This window comes from Orbicella faveolata, unplaced genomic scaffold (assembly GCF_042242905.1).
Source record: "Orbicella faveolata isolate gen_17 unplaced genomic scaffold, um_ofav_v1 contig_35, whole genome shotgun sequence".
NCBI lineage: Eukaryota > Metazoa > Cnidaria > Anthozoa > Scleractinia > Merulinidae > Orbicella > Orbicella faveolata.
The window spans coordinates 13,950,011-13,971,137 of NW_028301564.1; the positions used below are offsets into that span (position 1 = coordinate 13,950,011).

The 21,127-nt window shown below is 40.8% G+C and overlaps 3 protein-coding genes across 3 annotated transcripts; 2 read left to right on the forward strand and 1 right to left on the reverse strand.

The window, feature by feature from the left end:
• Positions 1 to 2,682: 2,682 nt before the first annotated feature.
• Positions 2,683 to 11,568, forward strand: LOC110049324 (m7GpppN-mRNA hydrolase NUDT17-like). Its single transcript, XM_020755117.2, has 7 exons — positions 2,683 to 3,046; positions 4,436 to 4,543; positions 5,152 to 5,335; positions 6,765 to 6,790; positions 7,654 to 7,746; positions 8,430 to 8,653; positions 10,658 to 11,568. Exons 1-7 carry the CDS (start codon positions 2,969 to 2,971, stop codon positions 10,926 to 10,928), a joined length of 984 nt encoding a protein of 327 aa, XP_020610776.1. The 5' UTR covers positions 2,683 to 2,968; the 3' UTR covers positions 10,929 to 11,568.
• A 437-nt stretch (positions 11,569 to 12,005) lies between these two features.
• LOC110049323 (bone morphogenetic protein 1-like) lies at positions 12,006 to 19,106 on the forward strand. Its single transcript, XM_089274328.1, has 5 exons — positions 12,006 to 12,584; positions 14,348 to 14,383; positions 14,841 to 15,218; positions 16,309 to 16,704; positions 17,188 to 19,106. The coding sequence occupies exons 1-5, from the start codon at positions 12,545 to 12,547 to the stop codon at positions 17,634 to 17,636; spliced, it is 1,299 nt and encodes a 432-aa protein (XP_089130454.1). The 5' UTR covers positions 12,006 to 12,544; the 3' UTR covers positions 17,637 to 19,106.
• A 633-nt stretch (positions 19,107 to 19,739) lies between these two features.
• Positions 19,740 to 20,758, reverse strand: LOC110049325 (melanopsin-B-like). The gene has a single exon (XM_020755118.2). It carries the CDS (start codon positions 20,756 to 20,758, stop codon positions 19,787 to 19,789), a length of 972 nt encoding a protein of 323 aa, XP_020610777.1. The 3' UTR covers positions 19,740 to 19,786.
• Positions 20,759 to 21,127: the final 369 nt, after the last annotated feature.

A 21,127-nucleotide genomic window follows, 5' to 3' on the forward strand; every position in this document is an offset into this window, starting at 1 on the left:
TGACAGTTGCTATTCCCGACATGCAACAGTCTGTACCAGTGCCTTCGCTGCAGGCAGAACTAGCTTTCCCACAGTTCGAAGGGAGCACTTTTTCAGAAAGCGCAACACCTCTTCAAGTGCAACTTGAAACGACGTATTTGCCTTATGTTGGAGAGCCGCCACCACCTTACCCTGGTAATTAACAATGGCATCTAGTCAGAGAAATTGAAAATTAATATTTCGTCATCGACGTGGAATCACACAAGTGTCCCTCGAGAAAGCAGGAAGCTCAGTTGTCGCTCCAAGATTTGGAGAAGGTGCGGAGACGCCAAAAAGAAGGGAAGGGGAAGGGTGCGGTAATTGTGAAAGCCACTCGATCCACGGACCTGGGTTGAAACATTTCAGAAGTTCATATTAGGCTTTTTCATTCAACTTGGTCGATCGTCACTTACAGAGGAAGCAACTTGATACTGACGAACTTACTAGACCTTAACAAGCCACTTATAATTGCCAGGGTGCAACCTCATTATGAAGGATAATTTTGCCCAGGCCTAGGAGAACGGGCTGAGCTTAAAGTGTAGCCATGTGTAGAAAATAACGATATAACTATTTCTTGCCAACCGTACGTACTTAATAATGTACTTCATTTCAACAGCAGAAAACTCGACAGGAATAAAGACGTAGGTCTTGAACATTAATTAATAATCTCACGTCAAGTCTTCTATTCTTGTTACGTGTTTGCTTATTCTGTGCATTATGAGACGAATCCATGGTAAATAATAATAAAACTGTAATCATCATCATCATCATCATCATCATCATCATCATCATTATCATCATTATCATCATCTAGTTCTTCAATACACTTACGGATACAGTAGATATACCAGGGGCGTAGCTCCCTTTAAGCCAGTAAGCCCGGGCTTACAAACTTTTCTCGGTAGGATTATTTTTTCTTGGAAGATTTCTTTTTTTATTTCATAGAACTAGTTTTCTGGGTGACTTTGTTTTTAAGTGCTCGTGTCCCCAACCTTCTTTTCGGGTTTCTTTCCCACCTCTATTGTAGTTCTATATTTAGATTGCATTGTTTAATGTAACTCTCGCACCAGTGGCTGCGGGTTTTGTTAAAAAGATTCACTGTTTTATCTAATATGCGAAGCAGAGCTTTCGTATACGTGTAATCTGACCGACAAGAAAGAGTACGAGAACGAGATGTTGCGGTTGAAAACAGTTACTGCATTCAACTGGAAAATGACCAGCAACTCTCGCTGACACTCCTTAACTGCATAAATACAACTCTATGTCCAAACGTTAACACCATCCTCACGATCCTTCTCACGATGCCTGTGTCAACTGCAACTCCTGACTTGGGCGCAGTTTTAGCCTGATGCATATAGTCAAGACTTCTACGGGCAACCATGAGGATAGAGTGACTCTCGACCCGTGCTCTAATGCACGCGTAAATGGACATAGCTATTAACGGGGAGGCCGTGGCTCGTAAGTTTTGCTGCAAGAAGAATAGGATGCTAACCTTTAGATTCCCATAAAACTTGACTTGAGATAGTTAGCTCGGCATTCAGTCCAGTAGTACTGGGTTCTACAGTACAATCCGTTATAGCTTCAAATCAGATCTCGTTTAGTTGCAGAGAATTCATGACGTGACTTATGACCATAGTTAGTAGAGTACTAACTATGCTTATGACTCAATGTTTAATTTCCTGCTACAAGACACTTCATATTTATTGCTGCTTTCGTCTTGTCTACAACAAGTTAAATCACAAGCAATCTTAAACAGCAAGACGGTCTTTGTCGTTAGCAAGAAAAACTGAATCTGCTGAGTCTGGCAATTCACGCCAGCTTTAAACATTTACCGTTTGGATAATATTCCTTTGTTTGTTTGTTTGTTTGTTTGTTTGTTTTTTTGTCGCTGTTGTTGTTGTTGTTGTTGTTTTTTTTTTTTTTGTAATTAAAAAGTGAGTGTATTTGTAAATTAATAACAACTACAGACTTGTATGACTCATTTTTCCATGGCTCGAAAAACAAAACCAGTACTGAATTAATCGATTCAACTCGACTCCTCACCAATCCCTTACGGCTCCGCTACTCGCGTTCTCGACAAATCAAAAGCGCAAAATCGCGCCAGCTACGCAGGGCTAACGATCTATCGATTCGACCATCCATTGATTCCAAGATGAAAAGAAAAGAAAAGAAAACGAAGATTCATTCAAATTCTTTGTTGTTGTTGAATTCTCACACTTGTTTCCAGAGCTCCTTCTCTTGAATGTCTGATTACATCGCAGGTATCACAAGCTCCCTTTAAGCCGTGAACATTGTTTTCTGACATTGTGTAACAGCGTAAATATATTAGTTTGCATGGGAATGTAACGATCGTATATAACAGGTCGAAATGTGGGGAAAAAAATTGAATGAAAACGCCCTAATACATGTACTTCGACTCTTATGTGTATTACTTGTGTTTAGGTGCTGTTTTGAGGCCGTTTCAGAGCGATTCCAGCGAGTTTCAGTTTCATCAATTCTGGAGAGGGAAACGGTAAATATGAAACTTGCAGGAATCGCTCTGAAACGACCCCAAACCGTATACTGTGTTTCGAATTGTTAGTTACGATCACAGGCAGCCCAACCTCAGAATGTGACTGTTGTGACTCGATGTAACACAACGTCTCTCTCAAATCAGTAAGCCACAGACGAAAGCCACCTGTATTGTGATGACTCTGGCCCCGGTTGCTCGAAGGCTTGATAACGCTATCCACGGCCGGATAAATCGCTATCCAGTGGATAAGTGTTAACAAAACAATCACTGGATTTTGATTCGATTCGGCGGACGTTACAACCGGGGTCCTCTGGAAGCCGTAACTTGGCAACCGCGCTCGACTGTCGTTGTCTGCTCGTCGCCTTAAATATGTTGCATGGAAAACATTGAAGTTTGTGTCCAGAGATTTCGCTGAACTGCCGTCGACAAACTTCCAAGATGTCTGAAAGGAGCGATCCAAGAGTGTCTCTGAGTAAATATCAAGGAGGAGGGGAAGTACCTGCTTCGTTCGAAAGAGTAAGTAAATAAAACAGTAGTGCATGTACTTGGCTCCCGACTCCAACAGGCTGTCTAGGTCTAAAAGTGATAATTAGAAAGAAATTATCGATCAATCGAAAGTAAATTTATCGTTTATCGCAAATTGTCTGTTACCGATGGGGGCTTAAAGTGCGATGCTGTTTGAACTAAAATCGCATTTCCATTGCCATTACTAGCTCGCAAAAGTTCGCCTTTAAACAGGCTCAAACCAGCTTAAACCTGGGAGATATTCAGGCTAACCTGAGCGCTATTTGTATCTAGGTAATCACATGATTTTGAGTGTAATTTGGAATGAATAAGCACCAGTAAATATTTCAAAGGCTAACAAAATTGCATGTGCCCGTATAAAGGCGTATTGAGTTGCTCCGTCGACATTGTTCTATCACCTGATCCTGGTAGGGGCGGGGGGGGGGGGGGGGGGAGTGGAATTTTTTCTTCATTTAGGGAGAGCTGTGTATGTGACAAGCATGTGTAACCAGTTACCACTGTCAGCCAGATAATCCCAGCCATGCTAGCAAAAACACGCAAATTGCACTCTTAGTATCATCAATAGCACACTTACATGTAGTTTGCATGATGTTGTGATATGACAACAACGACCAGAATTCATTTTGTTTCAGCTTTGTGGGGTTAAAAAACAACTGCGCCAATTAGCACAAGAAAAAGAAAATGTAAAGGATTCTGGTACTGGCATTCAAATGATATTGTATATTGCCTATTGTATACTTCCAGCTCCAAACAGTAAAGCAAGTTGCAGTTATCTCCCTCCTCCTCCCCTCCCCTTCCACCCCTCTGGGCTACAAGATGTACACTCACTTAACCTGCTCACATCCCACAAAGCTGCATGACAGTCTGCTTTCTGTGCAGAGAAAAGGTCTCCTATACAGCCCAGACGCAGTATTAATCTGGAGGGTACAGCAGTCAGATACACTTTTTTATATCTGTTGTCAAAGTGGGGCTCTCTTAAAATTGCCAAAGGTGTACAAAGGTATCCCCCTTCCCCTGTGCTTTTTGTGAAAAACTGCAGCCAAGGACAGGCAGTTAGCTTACTCATTGGGTTGCCCAGCTATATACCTGAGCCAGTGCTACTTGTAGACTTGATGTCATACTCCCAGTGTCACCCCTCAAGTTTGTTTGCTGATTAGACGCATCAGAGGATTTCAAAACAATTCAGGTTTTGTTGAGCTTTTGGCTATGCATGTTTCTCAAAATTTCAAACCTTCCTGAGGTACATCAGGTTATGTTTAAGTAGGTTTAACTGTAATTATGATGAGGAAATTGCAGGGTTGGGTTTTAATTACAGGATTAGAGTGTGAACACCTCAGTATCATAAATTAATATTTTTGTAATTTACTTTTTTGCCATCAGTGTGTTTTAACTGCAATGGGCTGTAGCGAAAACCAGATGCTTGCTGGGTATAGCTACAGCAATGGGAGACTGGAGATTTATCCTAGTGCCCAAGGTGTCAAGTTTATGGTAAGAAATCGACTATCCTGGTTTGCATTTTGAATTTTTAAGAGATAAAGGTTCCAGAATGTACAATGACAAATGTTAGGATGCTAATACAAATTACTGGCTGCTCTTGTGCACTAAATGTACTTGTAGGACTTGGATACAGAGTCCTGTGTGAATCTTGACTAAAAAGTTACATTGTAAATTATTTATTTATGTGTACACATTATCAGAAATATTCAGTCGCCCAATTCTCTAGGAGGGGGGAGGGTTGGCTAGGGGAAAGAACATTTTCCTGATTTTCATCATAAATGGCAGCCTTAAGAGTAACCCCCCCCCCTCCCTCCACTGTTCCTCTCTCTGGCCTGCCCTCTAGCAGTTGAGGATCCAGACCTTGCTTTTTACTTGCCCTGCCAGCTTTTCTTCCTTCTGCAATTTTTTTTTCACTCAAAATAAGGGGGGAGGGACCAGCCCCCTACCCTCTGGCCCCTCCCCTAGATCTGCCTCTGTCTAGGGCCACACACAAACATATTGCTTGCAATGCAAATTTTCAACCTATAAGTACAGTGTACTGTATCTAGAGTTAACAGGTGTCAGTTCTGATTGTGGCATTGTATGTATTTCCCTGTCAGCATCCCACTGGATGTCCTTGTCGTTTTCTTACGGGATCAGATATTGCTAACATTCCAGAGAGTACGACACGTCAAGGAGTTAAGGTAGCAGTAGCTGGTTTGCTGGAATCATCAGACGGCCATGTACTGCTTACAAGGCGAGCACAACACATGCGGACATTCCCTTGTGTATGGGTTCCTCCAGGTATACACAATAAATTGTAAATTATGTGTGTTATAGTCTGCATACCAGCCAAGTAGCCTATCAGGCTGGAGCTAATCCTGGCTCACCTCCCCGTGGATAGAATGCTAGTCGGCCTCAGCATTAAATTTGCTGCTACCCATTTAAAATACACCCAGATGGAGAGAGGCAAAGTGAGAGGCTAAAGTGTTTTGCCCAAGAACACTATATCATGTACATGATGTACATGTCTGGTTGTCAATATTTATACCTAATGATTTGTACCTTTTTGCTACGTTTTGGCACCACATCAGGCAAGTTTGTATTTTGAGGAGATGTAAAATAGTTGAGCCAAAATGCCCATGGGAAGTCCAAGCATTAGCCACTGAAGCATAAAAGAATGTTACAATTTGGTATTTTAACCATATACACAAATTTGGCCAAATGACCATGATATTGTCCTTGACATCACAGGAAATCAGGACGGCAGATATAGCTTCTGATTGGCTAATTGCAAATTTGGGTGCAGTAAAATGAGACACAGAATCATACAGTTTACATTCAAGTATTTGCATTGTGGTTGGAAGACGTAACATGCATTTTTATACCAAACACCAATAACCTAACTACCCTTGCACTGAGTTGATCCCAGCTGTACTGTGCACAACATCTGAAGTAAATGATTTCTAATTAACCAGCTTAACCTTCCCTAGATCTTTCTTAATCTCCGACAGTACTTATGCAAAGTTTAACCTCCTGTATAACAATTACTAACAGTTATTTGTTTTCTCAACCTGTGAATTTCTAACCATCTCTCTTTACAAGCATGTTAGAAAATATTCTAGGATATTATTAATTATGTTTGAAATATTATATAATCTAAAGCATGCACTGTAAAAATGACAGGTAAGAAGTGCAGTTCTAATTAACCTACTGTCCCTGTATCTGGCTTGGAGTACAATGCACCTACTCCCCCTGGATGAGATGTTACTCGTAGATTGAAGGTTACCCCCCAGCATAATGTCTGACTGCCCCAATCAATTTGCCAGTACCCATTACTCACCCCTGGGTGGAGAGAGGCACTGTGAGAGTGAAGTGTCTTACCTTGAGACTGCTCATTCCGGAGTCCAGCAGCTCAGTAGTTTACCATAACATACCTGGTAGCCACCCCATTTCTTGAAAAAAATGACATATTGTCAATGACAATTTATTGCAGTTGTCTCTTGGCCCATCAACCCCATTTCTACTAATCTACTTGAAAATAACTAAAATTTTAAGCTTTTCAGAACAACCCGGCTAACTGAGGTATAAATATGTCAAAACCATCAGACTCTTAGCTGTTATTATAACAGCTAAGAGTCTGAGGGTTAACAGTAAACTTATAATATACCGTACATACAGCTCACATGAATAAGATTCCCATGCATGTTTATGCCTATTCTATACTTTGCAGGTGGTCACGTAGAGCCAGGAGAACCAGTGAGTATAACAAAAAACATTTCATAGCAATTGCTAAATTATGTGTAGAACTTTGGTCTTTCCTGATAAATTTGAGATGTATTTATTAAAGTCATTTGAGGGAGATTTCCCCCTAATTTATCATTAGAAATCAATGTTTGTTATAGTTTGTGAACTATGACAAAATATTGAAGAAAGAGCTTCATGTATGCGCATGAATATTCCTGCAGTTGTACCAACCAGTACACCCACATTACTGTAATGTGTCATATGCAATATCCCACTTCTCGGTTTGTTCTCGTTGTTATGCATTTGAGCCGTATAGCCAGTATAACTACACGTAGTGTATATATGTAGTCCATGTAGCTGCTACATTCTTTGGTTAGTTGGGAAGAAGCACACACAAAAAAAATACTGCTGCAGTCTTCCTGTTTTTTTCTCAATTAGAATTTGTTTTACCCGTGGCTCCCACCTAACCAAACTCAAGAAATGCATCCAGTTCTTGCATGCTTAATGCTTTATTTTTGCTTGGAACTGTTGACTATTTAGTACATGTGTACACTGTATGTGATGGAATCCACCGTAGGAAAAAAGATGGTGACTGTACATTTTACCACAATGCCTCGCGAACCTAACACAGCCCAAAAGGCACAAAGAAAGCCTTATAATTGCAATATTTGTCCCTGTACGAAGGATATTAAGTAGCCTAGGTTTGAAGACTTTATAACGTTTCTGTCCTTTTTTATGAACGTTGTTTAGGTTTTCGTGCGCTAAGAACTATGGGTAAATTTATCGGTCGCCATCTTTTTTGCTACGGAGTGTTACTTTGACGTACATGCAGCGGATAATTATGTTAATTATATTCATTGTGGCATTTATTTCAGCTCAATCAAGCGTTTCTTAGAGAGCTATCTGAAGAAACTGGATTGACATTTTCAGAGGGAGACGTTAACCTGTCAACCCTCGGACTTTGGGAGGTACTGGAAATAGAATTTTCAATCTAACTGAAACGCAGCCCTCAGGCTTAATGAATATAATATGGTCTAAAAGTCCCTTCCACAAGATCAAATTATCCTGGTAGGACTCCCATATAAAAAGGAGGGCCCGGGTGCTTGTCGTATCATTTAGAGGTTAAAAAAGCTGGTTTGGCATCTAAAAGGTCCCACAGGAGGAGCTTTCGCGGTACCTTTTAGGGTATTGAGCCAAAAAAAGTCAGCGCCAGATAATGAGTTACCTTAGAATTGGTTCCTCTTAGGGGTGAAAAACTTTCAAGCCACGCCCACGAAACAAAATCTTGCATGGTACACACACACTGTACCTCTTAGGGGTTCTTTTCAAAGTTTCCAACGAGCACCCCATCCTTTTTATATGGGATTCCCCCCCCCCCCCCCTCCTGGGCAAATTAAATCAAGCTTTTCACTCAGGAAACTCTCTTGTTTATCGCCTAAAATGACCAAAGTTCTGCATTTCGATTGCTAATCGCTTTGTTATTTCATGGCCTTAGTGGTACAGTAGCTGTACTTTAATGGCTTTGATCGATAGACCCATAGTGCAACTGACCCGAATAGAAAGCTTGTAACACTCATTAGAAATGCCATTCAAAATCTGTAACTTCGAAGCAACCCCACTTTGATAATCGCTTCTCTTGCTCGATTTTCAGTCAGTGTTTCCTCCCATTCTATCAAATGGTCTACCTGTAAGGCACCATGTCATTGTGTACTTCCTAGCCCGCGCCCAGGAAGACCATCGCACACTGCAGGGTCGACTCAGCCTGCAACACAAAGAGGTTGATGCATCGACATGGCTTGACGAGGCGACTGCCACTGAGGCGGCGCAAAGCGATGACTTCGGACAATCGAGAAAAGTGCCACAACGATATTTCAAGTAAGTTTTGCAGTCAACATAAAAAGCTCCGTTTTCAAAATTTGTTTTCCGTCCACGCGAAAACGTAAAGCCGGTGTTTTCAAATTCCTTCGGTTTGAGAAGCGTTTCCGAAAAGCTCAATTTTCCTGACTGATTAGTGTGGACGGAAGGCCTAAATGTAGAATTAAAGTTGCGTTTTCAAATTTCCCCGGCGTAGTGTGGACGAGGCTACGCTCTTCTAATAACTAGGCCCTCCTTTTAGTAGCAAGTAAACAGTAGCAGCGCGACCAGAAACAACATCAACAACAACTTAACCATCAACAACAACAATGACTATGACAGCAGCGTTTAAAGTCTTAAGTCTCTGCTCACGCATGCACTGTTCACTAAATACGGGCATTGTCATAAATTTGATATCTAATAATACAACAACAGCAACAATCACCAACGGCGCCATGACAGTGATGACTTTATGTACAACAGCTGTAATAAAACGGAAAATACGAGCTACCAATACGAAACTCGCACTTAAGAGCTAAATATACTAGTCCAATTTATGAACATTTTCTTGCATGGAGAGACCGAAATTCATTATAAGCTCAACTGTCTCACATTGAAGTAACGAAGGGAACAAGATTTGTCACAGATCGTCTCTGCTTTTCTATATTACGGACAATGATCTCTTTCACTGCATGCTGTGATCTCTTACATTTCTCTTGGCAAGAGATTCATTTTCCTTCATTTTCCGAACAACCACGCTGCTGCAACTCTAAAAACCTGTTTTGGGAAGCAAATATAACGACTAATGCAATTTGTACTATTTTCTTTGCAATCGTATCTATAGCAAAATTCTCGATCGTGATTGATTCTCCGCGCGCCTATTTTGCGCGTAATCATAACAACTACAATTTCCGCAAATGTGATTGGTGCATAAACTGCTGTATTTTGCTCTAATTAATCTGCAAAGTTGTAATCGGACAGTGTAATCGGACAGGTGGCTGTAATCGGACAACTGTAATCAGACAGTTACATGAGCCAATCATTTTAAGTCCTCTCCACTAAATCCACCAATCACAACATTGATTAAAATCACTATAGTAACCACTGTGGAGGTTTAATCTCTGGTGACTGTTTTGAAAGAGACTTGACAACCATTTTGCGAGCTGTTCTCCATATTTTTATAATTATGATATTTAAAAGCTTTTTTCAAATGAAACTTTTACTTTTGTGGGAAATTGTAATTGTTATGATTAATTGGTAACAGGACATCGAGTCGTCCAATTCAGTCTGTAATCATACTCGTGATTAACAAATCGGACTCCCGCTTCACGGTCGTCCGATTTTGTTAATCACTCGTATGATTACAGACCGAATTGGACTCCACTCAGTCCTATTACCATTATTAATCGGCGAGTGATCACGTGGGTGTCCAATTACAGGTATCCAATTTGAACTTTTTGTAATTGGATGCCTGAAATTGGATACTCAGGTGATTCACATGTCAATTACGCGCGAATTAATGGCTTTCTTCTTAATGATTCCTACAGTTTTTAAAACTTATGGAAAGCGCTACTGCCGTTTTCCCTCAAAAGAAGCTCTCCAAAGAATTTTATAATTTTGTTAATTTGTAATTGATACGATTAATTAGTAATTGGACCTCGTGCCGTACAATTCAGGGAGTAATCGTGCTCGTAATTTCAAATCGGCCTCGCGTTACGCGCTCATCCGATTTTGAAATTTCTCGCCCGGTTACTCCCTGAATTGTACTCCACTCGGTCCAATAGACCTTTCCCGCATTCCACTTCAGTGCGTACGAACAATAGCACCAGAGCAAGGTTGAGGTGGACATTTCAACTGTATTTTTGTCCACCCTGACCTCGACTCGGCGCTATTGTTTGTTGGAATGCGGGAAAGGTCTGTTACTATTACAGTATTTGTGTGATGGTCATTCTTAGATTCGTATACAGTTACAAAACAAGACACGTTATGTTATTCATTTTTGTTGTTGTTGTTGTTGTTTTACAGGGCTACTGTGATTGAAAATTCCCAGCCAGTTGAGAAAAACCTTCCATTATCAATCCTGATGTCATCCCTACCCCCCTCGGGAGCAAATGCGCAGGAGCGAAACATAGAGCGACTCTCCACTGGAACCAAGTTTGCACTTCGACAGTGGTTACAATTCCTCTACTCCCCTCCCCCAGGGGGTTTTCAACGGGGAGACTCATATGACACAGTGTTTCAGGAAATAACAAAAGCTGGCCATCAACCTGTAAAAAGCCCCTTTTGGGGAAAATAGAAATTGTTTGAATTGTTAAATGAACGATGTCCCAGTGGAACACCCCAGACGGGAGTGGGTGGGAAGAACAGTTCCACAAACACAATAGCGCAATTGCACGATTTCGTCATTTGACTACAATTTATCTCTTTTTTCCTTTACTAATGCGATAACAATCACGGGAAAAAGAAATCGTAAAGCGGTCCGGTTCTTTTAGCATGCAAATCGCCTATTTTCATTTGCACTAGCTGGAAAACTTTGAACTCAAAGCAAGTCATATCTTCCGGAAACGCTCAGTTGCAGTCGAACTCGTTCCTGAACAATACTCGGACCGCTACGAACGTGCTCGAGACTCTCCACATTGAACGTTTTTACATAACGTCTCGGCAGCCATATTTGTGTTCCAAAACAATGAAATGGCCGCCATGTTGGTGTACCAAACCAATCCTGTGGGAGTTGAACTCTTTTCTAATGTAAACACTTTTTTTTATTCCCACAAATTTGCCTGGATCCACGTGACTGAAAACGCTCTTTTTAAAATAACGTCACCTGTAATATATTGATAGAGATAAGAACTATCTTACATTTGTGACAAGCTTTGTTACAATTATTTAGCACCAAGGGCTAATGGAATAATAAATCTGGAATGTTTGCATCTGTTGTTATTTGCCGGTCTTCTTCTTCTCTAAAAAATTACCTCTCGCCCTGATCGTATTCAAGAGTGACATTGTTAAGGTCCCACCTGGCCATGGGCTTGAAAGTTAAAATAAAATTAGCCAGAGCAACTGGGAAGCGAGGGGAAGCGGGCGCATTCTGGGATAGATCTAGGGCGGATCACAGACGAAGGTATTTCTCCTGCTCCCTTGATCATAAAAAAATTGAATTTTCTCGTTGATTTTGACCCTTGGGTGGGAAATTTGGGCGCGTTTAATTTACCATTAATCGGAGCACTTGTTTTCAACCATTGTACTGATAAATTCAGCTATTGTGTTCATTGCTTTATTTGAAAAGGCTGTTTATAGAAGGCTGCTTGCCTTTGCTGGAAGATTCGGTTACATTGATAAACAAACATTAATAAGATCAAGCCACAAAATACAGGTATAAGGGGTGGTGACTGGTCCTTGAAAGGTCTTAAAAAACCGTGGGGCTCTCAAAATTTTCGTAGAATTTCATTAGTCTCGCAGTTTCTTTCTTTTTTTTTTTTTTTCCAATTTTCCACAGAGCTGTCTCGGAGTCTCGATTTTTTGCGACGCTAAGAAAGTCTCGAATTCTTGTTTTGTTTGTTTTTTTTATTTTCACAGACAACATCTAGGTGTCGCAACTTGCAAAGAAAAAGGCTAGTCTTGCCTTCTAATTAAACATTCCGCATGTTATATGGAAATGTTACATGGAAATTTGTCCTGTCGGGTGTTCGAAGATCGGGGTTCCCCCTGGTGACAGATAGCTGCGACGAGCACCGTTGACGTCAGCACGGATTTTCTTGACAACTAATGCCTGACAACCGTAGTAGTCATTCATTTATTAAATAGAGGAGAAAATGAGGTCTGTTCTTAAATGGTAAAGGTTTGATTTGAAGAAACCGAACAAGATTCTCTGATTGACACACCAAATTTCCACAGTGTCCGAAAAACCTTAACATGGGAATTCAAAATAGTGGCTCAACGATCGTCTTAATTGGTAAGTCTATAATCACCAACTGTGCGACTATATATTGTGTTCGCTTCAGCTGAAGATTTAACAGGAAAACTGCACATCGAAACTCCTCATATACAATCGTCTGCTTGACGTGAACGCATTGTCTATCACGTTCAGTTTGCTCCAATGGATAAACAGGTCCGTATTCGTAACTTCATTGTTAACTGGGTCCTGAATTTTTCCAGTAGTTTTAAAACCATGCAAGAACTCTTCTGCTAAATACATCCAGTCGTTAAAGCCTTAGCTAACATCAGTTTGCGAGAAAAGAAAAACTGCTTTTTTGACTGAGATATCAGTGTCTATAGCCCGGTGAACAATGCGAGTCGAACTGTTCGAATACATCCCGGCTATTCACAGCTGTTATGGCGTTTATTTTTCCACGGGCACTGCAATTTTTCTGATAGGAACTAGTTCTTGCACTGCTTTTACGTTTGTTTGTTTGTTTGTTTGTTTTACACAGTATTCTGTTAAATTCACTCTCCTCCGAAGTAACTGTAATGTCCGCTGATCTTCTCATGTATATTGAAAATTCTGGCACAGTGCCATTTGCCTTTTCTGCATTTCGGCTTAGATATTTCATTTCCTATAGCTAATATGCAAATTCAGTATAGATCGAGTAGAGACAATATGCTGTTCAAATAGATTTAAAAAAGAAACTAAACTGTCAGCTGAACTGTTTATCGCGATAGAAACCAGAAATTCCATTATTTTGAATGAGATTTGTGATTTTACATGGTGATCCTTATTTGACGTGCATTTTTTCACTTTCACGTCTTGCGCAATCTCTCTCTCTCTTGTCTTAACTCAGCTTCGTACCCGCCAAGTGGTTTGATGGCAGTGACAACTGAATTGCCATGGCTAGAAATCATGTTTATTTGGCGTATGACAATATTTGCTTCTCAATCGACATAATCTACAAATGTTTCCAGCTTTCGGGATACTTCAGCAATATCTTATTGCCTTTTTTTTGCAAGGGTTTAGTTTCTTGGTGTTCAAATGAACAATCTTTCCATCATTAGTAAGTTACATGTTTGAGCTCTTTGGTATACAAAACAAACTAAACATCACTTTAAATTTCGCAACAAAGACTTGATTCCACCGTTGCCTCAGCAACTTCATTAGAAATTTAAAGCTGAATAAAACAAATTTTCTGGGTCGATCGTGTTATTCGTATTTGTCTTTGGTGACGTAAGTACACCTGTTCGTCGGTTTGTAGCTCTCACATTCGCCAGTTTTGAGTGAATTTAAACATTTTGATCCAGGGTTCTTTACCCGGTCGGGGTTCTATAATAGAAAGTGAAACTCGGAAGTGACTTTGTAAGATATTGGTTTAGGTAGCGTTTGTATGTTAGACTAAGATAGTGATAAAGTTTCTCATCCTAACAAATAGCTAGCCTGGGAGGATAGGGGTGTTTGGTTCATAGTCTAGAATAGGGTTTCAAAATCAAGCTGATCATGGTCTAATATACGGTAACGTTTTCATTCACCCAGAGGCACAACCCTAACCTAAAGATGGTAGAGGTATCTCCCCTTTCACAGGGAAATGGCTCGTCGAGATCCTTACTCGGCTATAATACGCTTAGATGGAAATATGAAAAAAGGTTTTCTCCGAAATCGGCCAATATTGTGTAAAAATACGTGGTAATTTTCCCTCAATGTAGTTCTATGTTTCCAAAAGCTATCCTGATATGTGCCAAAGATTCAATCCCATCACTAAACTAATAAATGTTCTTCTCTCTTTTCAGTTATTTCAACCCTTTATCATTTGTCATCGGCCAGCAGTAAGTACGGTATTCACGTTCCTCCAATCTCGTACTCGACTCTTCGTTCTTTACGCAAGCTAGACGAAGTGATCAGGACTCTCGAGAGTTCCGTTAGAGGATCTATTTTGACAATCAAGAAGACCGGAAGTAACCGTAGCTCTACTGAGCACGTTTGGCAGCTAGGCATGCGCGCACATTTTTGGGCTTCCGGTTGGAACTTTCTGGGGTTGTTCAGCTCCCGACCTCTGGTGTAGGGAAGCGAAGACTCGGTACGAAGTTGATGTTCCTCGTATCGTCCTTTGTTTGTTTGCGAGTTGTGGCATGAAAAATGGTATCCTTAGTTTCGCTTTAGTTGGAGCATAGTTAGTGGTTGGAGTAAGCAACATTTATTCCTAAACATGCTTTTAAGACTTCGTTCGGCACGACTGCCAAAAGGAAACCATAAAGCCAATCATGCTTCTTCTTTTACTTTCAGACTGCTTCAGCCAAGGCTTTTCTTTCCAAAGTAATGCTTTGTACTCTCGATGGCTCAGAAGTCCTTCCTATCCAAACAACTACCCACCCTCCAGTAATTGCTTATGGAGTCTGCAGAGGCCAACGTCCGCGTACGCAGTGAAGTTGACATTCAGTTCCTTCTTTCTGGAGTCAAAGTCCAGTTGTTCAGATGATTATGTGGAGATTCGCGATGGAGATTTGCTATCGACAAGCAAGCTGATTGGAAAGTTTTGTGGAAGTCGGCGGCCGCCGATAATAGTGTCAAACTACAAATACATTTTTGTGAGATTCGTCAGTGATTTTGATAATTATCCTTTCATACGGAAGTTCTCTGCTACGTTTCGAGCAATAATACCAGGTACGAGGGAGATAATATCCAGTTATTATGGAATTAGCTAGTCACTCCATATTGGGAAGTATTGGTCTCGTTGGTTTCTACATGTGTATGTCCATAAATTTGCAAAAAACAAAAACAAAGAGAATGAGACCAATACTTTTTTAATAGTGCAATACGTACCGAACAAGCTATGTAGTCCAATAAGAGGTCTACCATTAATAACGGCTATTTTAACACTCTACTGATAATTAAAATTGTTGTATGCATTCTAATTCACGTTAAACGTGTGCGACAAAAATAAGTACATGTCGTAGTTTGAATTTATTTTTGCTTTAAGATTTTTCATACCATGCAGTTTGATTTCTGCTAATTCCCCATTGCTTCACACTTTTGTAATGAAAATGAGACGGAAAACAATTAAGAGCAAACTGATTGAGATGGTAAATCAAAGAAACATTTCAACCAACAACATAGATATTTGCTGTTTTCAAGTCACTTTGTGAAAGTTTAACCGAAATTGTTCATCAGACATAAAGGAAAAATGATTTTTCCTTCAAACTGTTTTGTTTGTACGTTGTTTTGAAAAAGCAATTCGCCGAAACTTATTCGTGAATGGTCTATATTGCAAAACCGGACATGCCGGACGGTTTAGCGAAACAATCGGAATTGTCCATCTCATCGTGGACCACTTTGTGATAATAGTAAGAGGGTGGGTTTACCGGAAAAAGAGAATTCTTCACATAGTCTTTTACTTGCAAAATTCAGTGCTAGTTTAGATATGGACTGGGATTTTAGCTGACAGCCGAAAAATCCCTGAACACTTAGAGGAGCTCAGTCATGGCATCTTGACTAGTTTTGGCCACGTACAAAATAACCTTAAAATTAAAGGAAAGCTGAAAACAGTAGTTCATTGAGATAAAAAACCCCAAAAGCATAATAATGGATGGTTAAGAAAGGAGAAGATTGCACATATTACAAATGACGAACGAGAAAAAGTTAGGCCAAAGTTTTCAAGTTGCAAAAACCGTGATGAAGCTCTTTTAAGTGATAACTGTGACTTCAGCATTCCCATCCTAACCTTAGTCGACTGTCTTAATGTTCAATTCTACAGTACGCTCTTCTGGTAAGTGCCAATTGAACGGCCCATTTCTCCTGAACAACAACTTACAAATGAGCAGTTCCTCTGGCGGGACATTCTCGAGTCCTTCTTACCCATCTTATTACCCAGACAGCATGCTGTGCACTTGGAAAATTACGGCACCAAGCGGTAAAAGAGTCAAACTATACTTCAACTACTTCAGACTGGAGAGCGGAGTGTGCTCCTCTAATGATTATCTGGAGGTTCGCGATGGGTCGTCTTCGACGAGTTTGAAGAAGGGTATCTACTGTGGAAGCTATGCTCCAACCATCACATCCAGTGGCCGATATCTGTGGTTGCGTTTCAGGTCCGACTCTCAGTTGCGTTATAAAGGGTTCCAGGCTCGATATGAAGTTATCAGTAAAAGCTGTAAGTAAATAAGATAAGCTTTGTTTCATTTAAAGAGACTTTCAGCTCTATGTTTCCTCATGAACAACTACAGGCTAGTCGAGTTAGATTTTGTGCCATATGCCACGACAACATTCTGTTGACACACTTGAATAGTTAACATCTCTTTTCAGTTGACGTATGCTTAGTTACGATCAATCAAGAGATTATCAAAGTATTTACCTTCATAATCTCTTGGCAAAATAAAAGCTGGTTAATCATCATGTTAGGATAAAAGACATTAGCGCGGTGGCTGTCATATATGGCCTATTCAAAATTTGTTAACCGTCTAGAGTCCATGCATGGTTCAGTTATATGCATCGATTTAAAACATAACTATTTCATAAAGTATCCAAGTGTATCTTGGCCTAAATTTTGAAATCGACGATTGACTGACTAATTTGCCACTGATATTCATCAAATTTTGTTGCTGAAAGATTTTCTTTTGATATTGTTTCTCAATAGCAAGCATGGTGGGTACCGTGGTAGGAGTCTTAGTTGGGATTGGTGTCATAGTTGCAGTCATTGCCTTCGTGATCTACCTCGTGAAGAGGAAAAACCGAAGAGCTGTAGCAGCTCGAGCTCCCTCTAGCGCTACAATCACCACCACAGTAACAACGAACCAGCCGCTCCCTACTGGGTATACCCAACCCAACCCGCAACAGTATCAAAGTATAGTTGGACCGCCTCAACGTCCACCCCCAGGAACACAGCCTGGTCCACCTCCACCAGGGTCTCACCATCCCTATCCTCAAGGTGGTTCGTATAACGCAGCTCCAGGCATGCCAATGAATCCTGTTTACGGAGCATATGGGCAGCCACAACCAGCAGGTGCAATGCCCACGACGCAGGCGCCTCCGCCGTACTACGAAACGGATGGAATGAAAGCAGGTCCTACCACTGTGGAATTGTAGTCTTTTACTTTCGGAAGTAATAGACATGCTTTTTTAAATGGCTTTCATTTCATGCCGGTTTCTGTTTTCGAATTCCATTCAAGTTTTCGTCGGAGAGACACTTTCCGCTTTATGTACTGTTATAAGTTCGACCCGTTCCAAAAATGCTCGACATATTTGTATGGGAGATGAGCGTATAAAGCATGATTCTTTTCAAAGCTTTCTTCACAAAACTCAACATATTCTGTGAATCATTTTGTTTACGAACAGCAACGTGTCACAATTCTCATATCCAGTTTCCGCACTCTCCGCTAGGAACGTCTGGCACTATGACCCCCTGGTACTATGGCCCCCCATTTGGCGCTCAAGACGAAACGGCTTGCACATTAGGACTCGAGCTTTCTTACGGAAACCCGAATAACTAGATTTGTCCTAAACTAAAACAGATGTAACTGAATAGTAGAGTTTTAAAAAAAGAGTTACAGTTGAAGCTCTCGTAAGCAACCACCTCGGAAATTTGAAAAAGTGGTCGTAACTAGAGCTGGTCGTTTATAAGAATGAGCTCTCGTAAGCGACCGCATGGTAAAATAATAGAAGGTGGTCGCTTACGAGAGCTTCAGAAACTCATAAACAATTTATGCAGAAAAAACAAAACAAATTAATGTTTAAGAGTGTCTATATATCTGATATAGACACGGCTTAACTTTACATTCAAAGTTTTAGAGCAAAATAACCCCAAATCTAAACACTAGTTCCATAATGAGTTTATCTACATCTGATGATTTTGAAGCCCTTCGATAAACTCACAGTTTGTGTTTTATCGTGTCTAAAAGACTCTGAGTGATCGCTTTCAAGAGCTTAAAAACGAAGGAAAAGTCCAGTTGGGTAATCCCCAAAGTGGTCGCGGTCGCTTACGGGAGCGGTCCCTTACGAGAGCTTTTCATTACAAAGTTTAAGAAACGGTTCAAACGAGGTTTCGCAAAGGTGGTCGTAACTAGAGCTGGTCGCTTATGAGAGTGGTCGCAAGGGGAGCTTCGACAGCCTCGTTCCCAGGCTCTCTCCCCTCTGCCTCCCTTGGTCGTTGGAAGGAAGACCCTGGTTGCGTCTGGTCACGTGACCACCCAGAATCCGAGTTTAACTAACCAAACTCACCCCTACCTTCTTAGCGACTCCGGCAACTTTGTGAAAACTTTGAAAATACGCGTGAAATTAATCCTTAACTACCCTCGGGCCCATACAATTACAGATACAAATTGACTCGTTTTTCGTTTTCCTTTTGACGTACGTCAGAATTTTGAAGTCGTTCATCGTTCCTGGACCAGGCAGAGACTCAGTAGAGACAGAATAAGTATCCTGCCAACCTCGTTTTCTCGGTCCGTACCGTAAGTTACGGACCGAGTTTTTCCCCATCGATTTATGGCCCAAGCGCGAAGCCCTCGAACTCGGTTACTAAGAGGTGTAAAACCTGAATAAAAAGCTACGGTTTCATTTTGTTAGTTTAACTCTGTACGCCCCAATACCAGGAGACATGATTGTTTTCCTTAATGTTACCATTTTCACCCACAAACTGTGCTGTTCCTTTTCAACTGCTGGTGGTTCAGTTAGTGGGGTCTTACCTCTGAAAGCGAAAAACATCAGCGTAAGCAAGTGCAATCTATCACTGACCCAGAAAATCTGACATGTGAAATAAGCCCCCTGTGAGTTTAGAAAACGTGGTTTAGATACTGAGATCAGAGAATCTGCACTTGCTTATCTGACTGATTTAATAACATTTGAAATTAAAACAAAATGCTTCATTATATCAAGTAGCTAGAGACCTAAATACATAAATTTATGTTTGAGAAACATTACGCGATTGGGTCAGTTGAACACCAAATCGAAGGTGTAACCACTGAACACCGGAAAATTGAGATATGCAGCCAAAATACTGGCTGTTCCGCAATGGTTTCTGACAATGTACTCCCGTGTTTATGGGAGGTCAAGGAAAGACTGACGCAGAAAGTGTTCCTTCTTTACCAAGGGTTTTATCAGCAATCATCGAGAGTGTCGAGATGAGTGTCTGCATATACGGCATGACGACAGAATTGCTCGCACCTGTGTGGTTTATACAGTAAAGGGTATAGATTTACCAAGTACACCATGGCTAATCAGAATTCACTGCTTGGCGCTGTTCAAAGAGCCAGTGTGCGTGAAACAGAAGGTACAACAGCTGGCCTAATCACTTCATTCAGTCTGCTTATAGGAACAGAAAGAATGAAGCGTCGTCGAAACTTGCGATTAAAAATGGCATAGAGTAATGGATTGAGGAAAAACGAAATTTTGGCGAGCACACTACATGCACTGGTAGCGAAAGGGCTAACCTTGCGTCCTACAACTAAAAGGAGGGACACTGCGGCATAAGGTGACCAAGGGATTAGAAAACCGGCTATGATAGCTAAAAAATAAACAGCAGTTTTCTGGTGCTTCCTGAGAAGGGCTTGTGTTGCTGTCATGGTTAAACCGCCACTATGGGAAGTGTTGACAACAATCTGTTTGGAAACTTGATGGATCTTGTAATAGCAAAAGGTGATCACGGCCAGAGGCAAAACGTAGCAAGTGAAAATGACAACTCCAAAGTATGCCTGATCGCTTGAAAGAGATGAATCCCATCTCACTGAGCATGTAGCATTTTTTCCTTCTAGGCCGTATCTCGACCAGCTTACCAATGGTGCCACGCTGAAGGCGAGCGAGTAAATCCAAGAGCCCAAGATAATCAAAACCACTTTTTTCTTGTTGAAATAAGAATCTCTCGAAAGAGATTTTGTAATGGTCAAGTACTTCCCTGCTGAAATGGCAACCAAATGGGTGATCGAGACAAGAGCAAGTAGAAATATCATGAAGGCGTGAGCTTGGCATCCAGCCAAACCAAATGGCCATTCCTTTTGGAAATGTCTTGCAATCGACAATGGAACAGGTATCGCACAAGAAAGGAAATCACTCACCGCGATACTGAGGATAAGATAGGTCGGTGCTGAGATGCGACGACGAACATTTCTACAATTGCAAATTGTGAAAATCACAACTCCATTAAACGCTATTCCTAAGAAGCACACCACCAATTCAATTACGACGAAGATGGTGCTCCACTTTTCAGTGATAACCATGTTTAGAGACTTTCAAAATGAATTTTGACCTTCACCACAGTTTTTTGTTGAAATTTGGATAGCCCTATTGACCTCCAGTTTAGTTTAAGAAATTTCAAAATACTCTTTTCCCATTTCTTTTGTTCGCAGTTTTGATGACGGGTTCCGGTACTAACAGAAAAGTTTAGGCTACGCTCTGACATTTTAGCAGCTGCTTAGTAATTAATCAAACCAATTCCTCCGTTTTTACCAATCAAGTGTACAGATGTTGCTGTCACATGTAATCCCTGAAGTCTGTTTCATTAACAACAATAAGCAAGGGTATTTGTCCGTGAAGGTTACATGAAGACAGTGGGCAAGTGAGGCGATCTCCATTAGGTGAGGGATAAA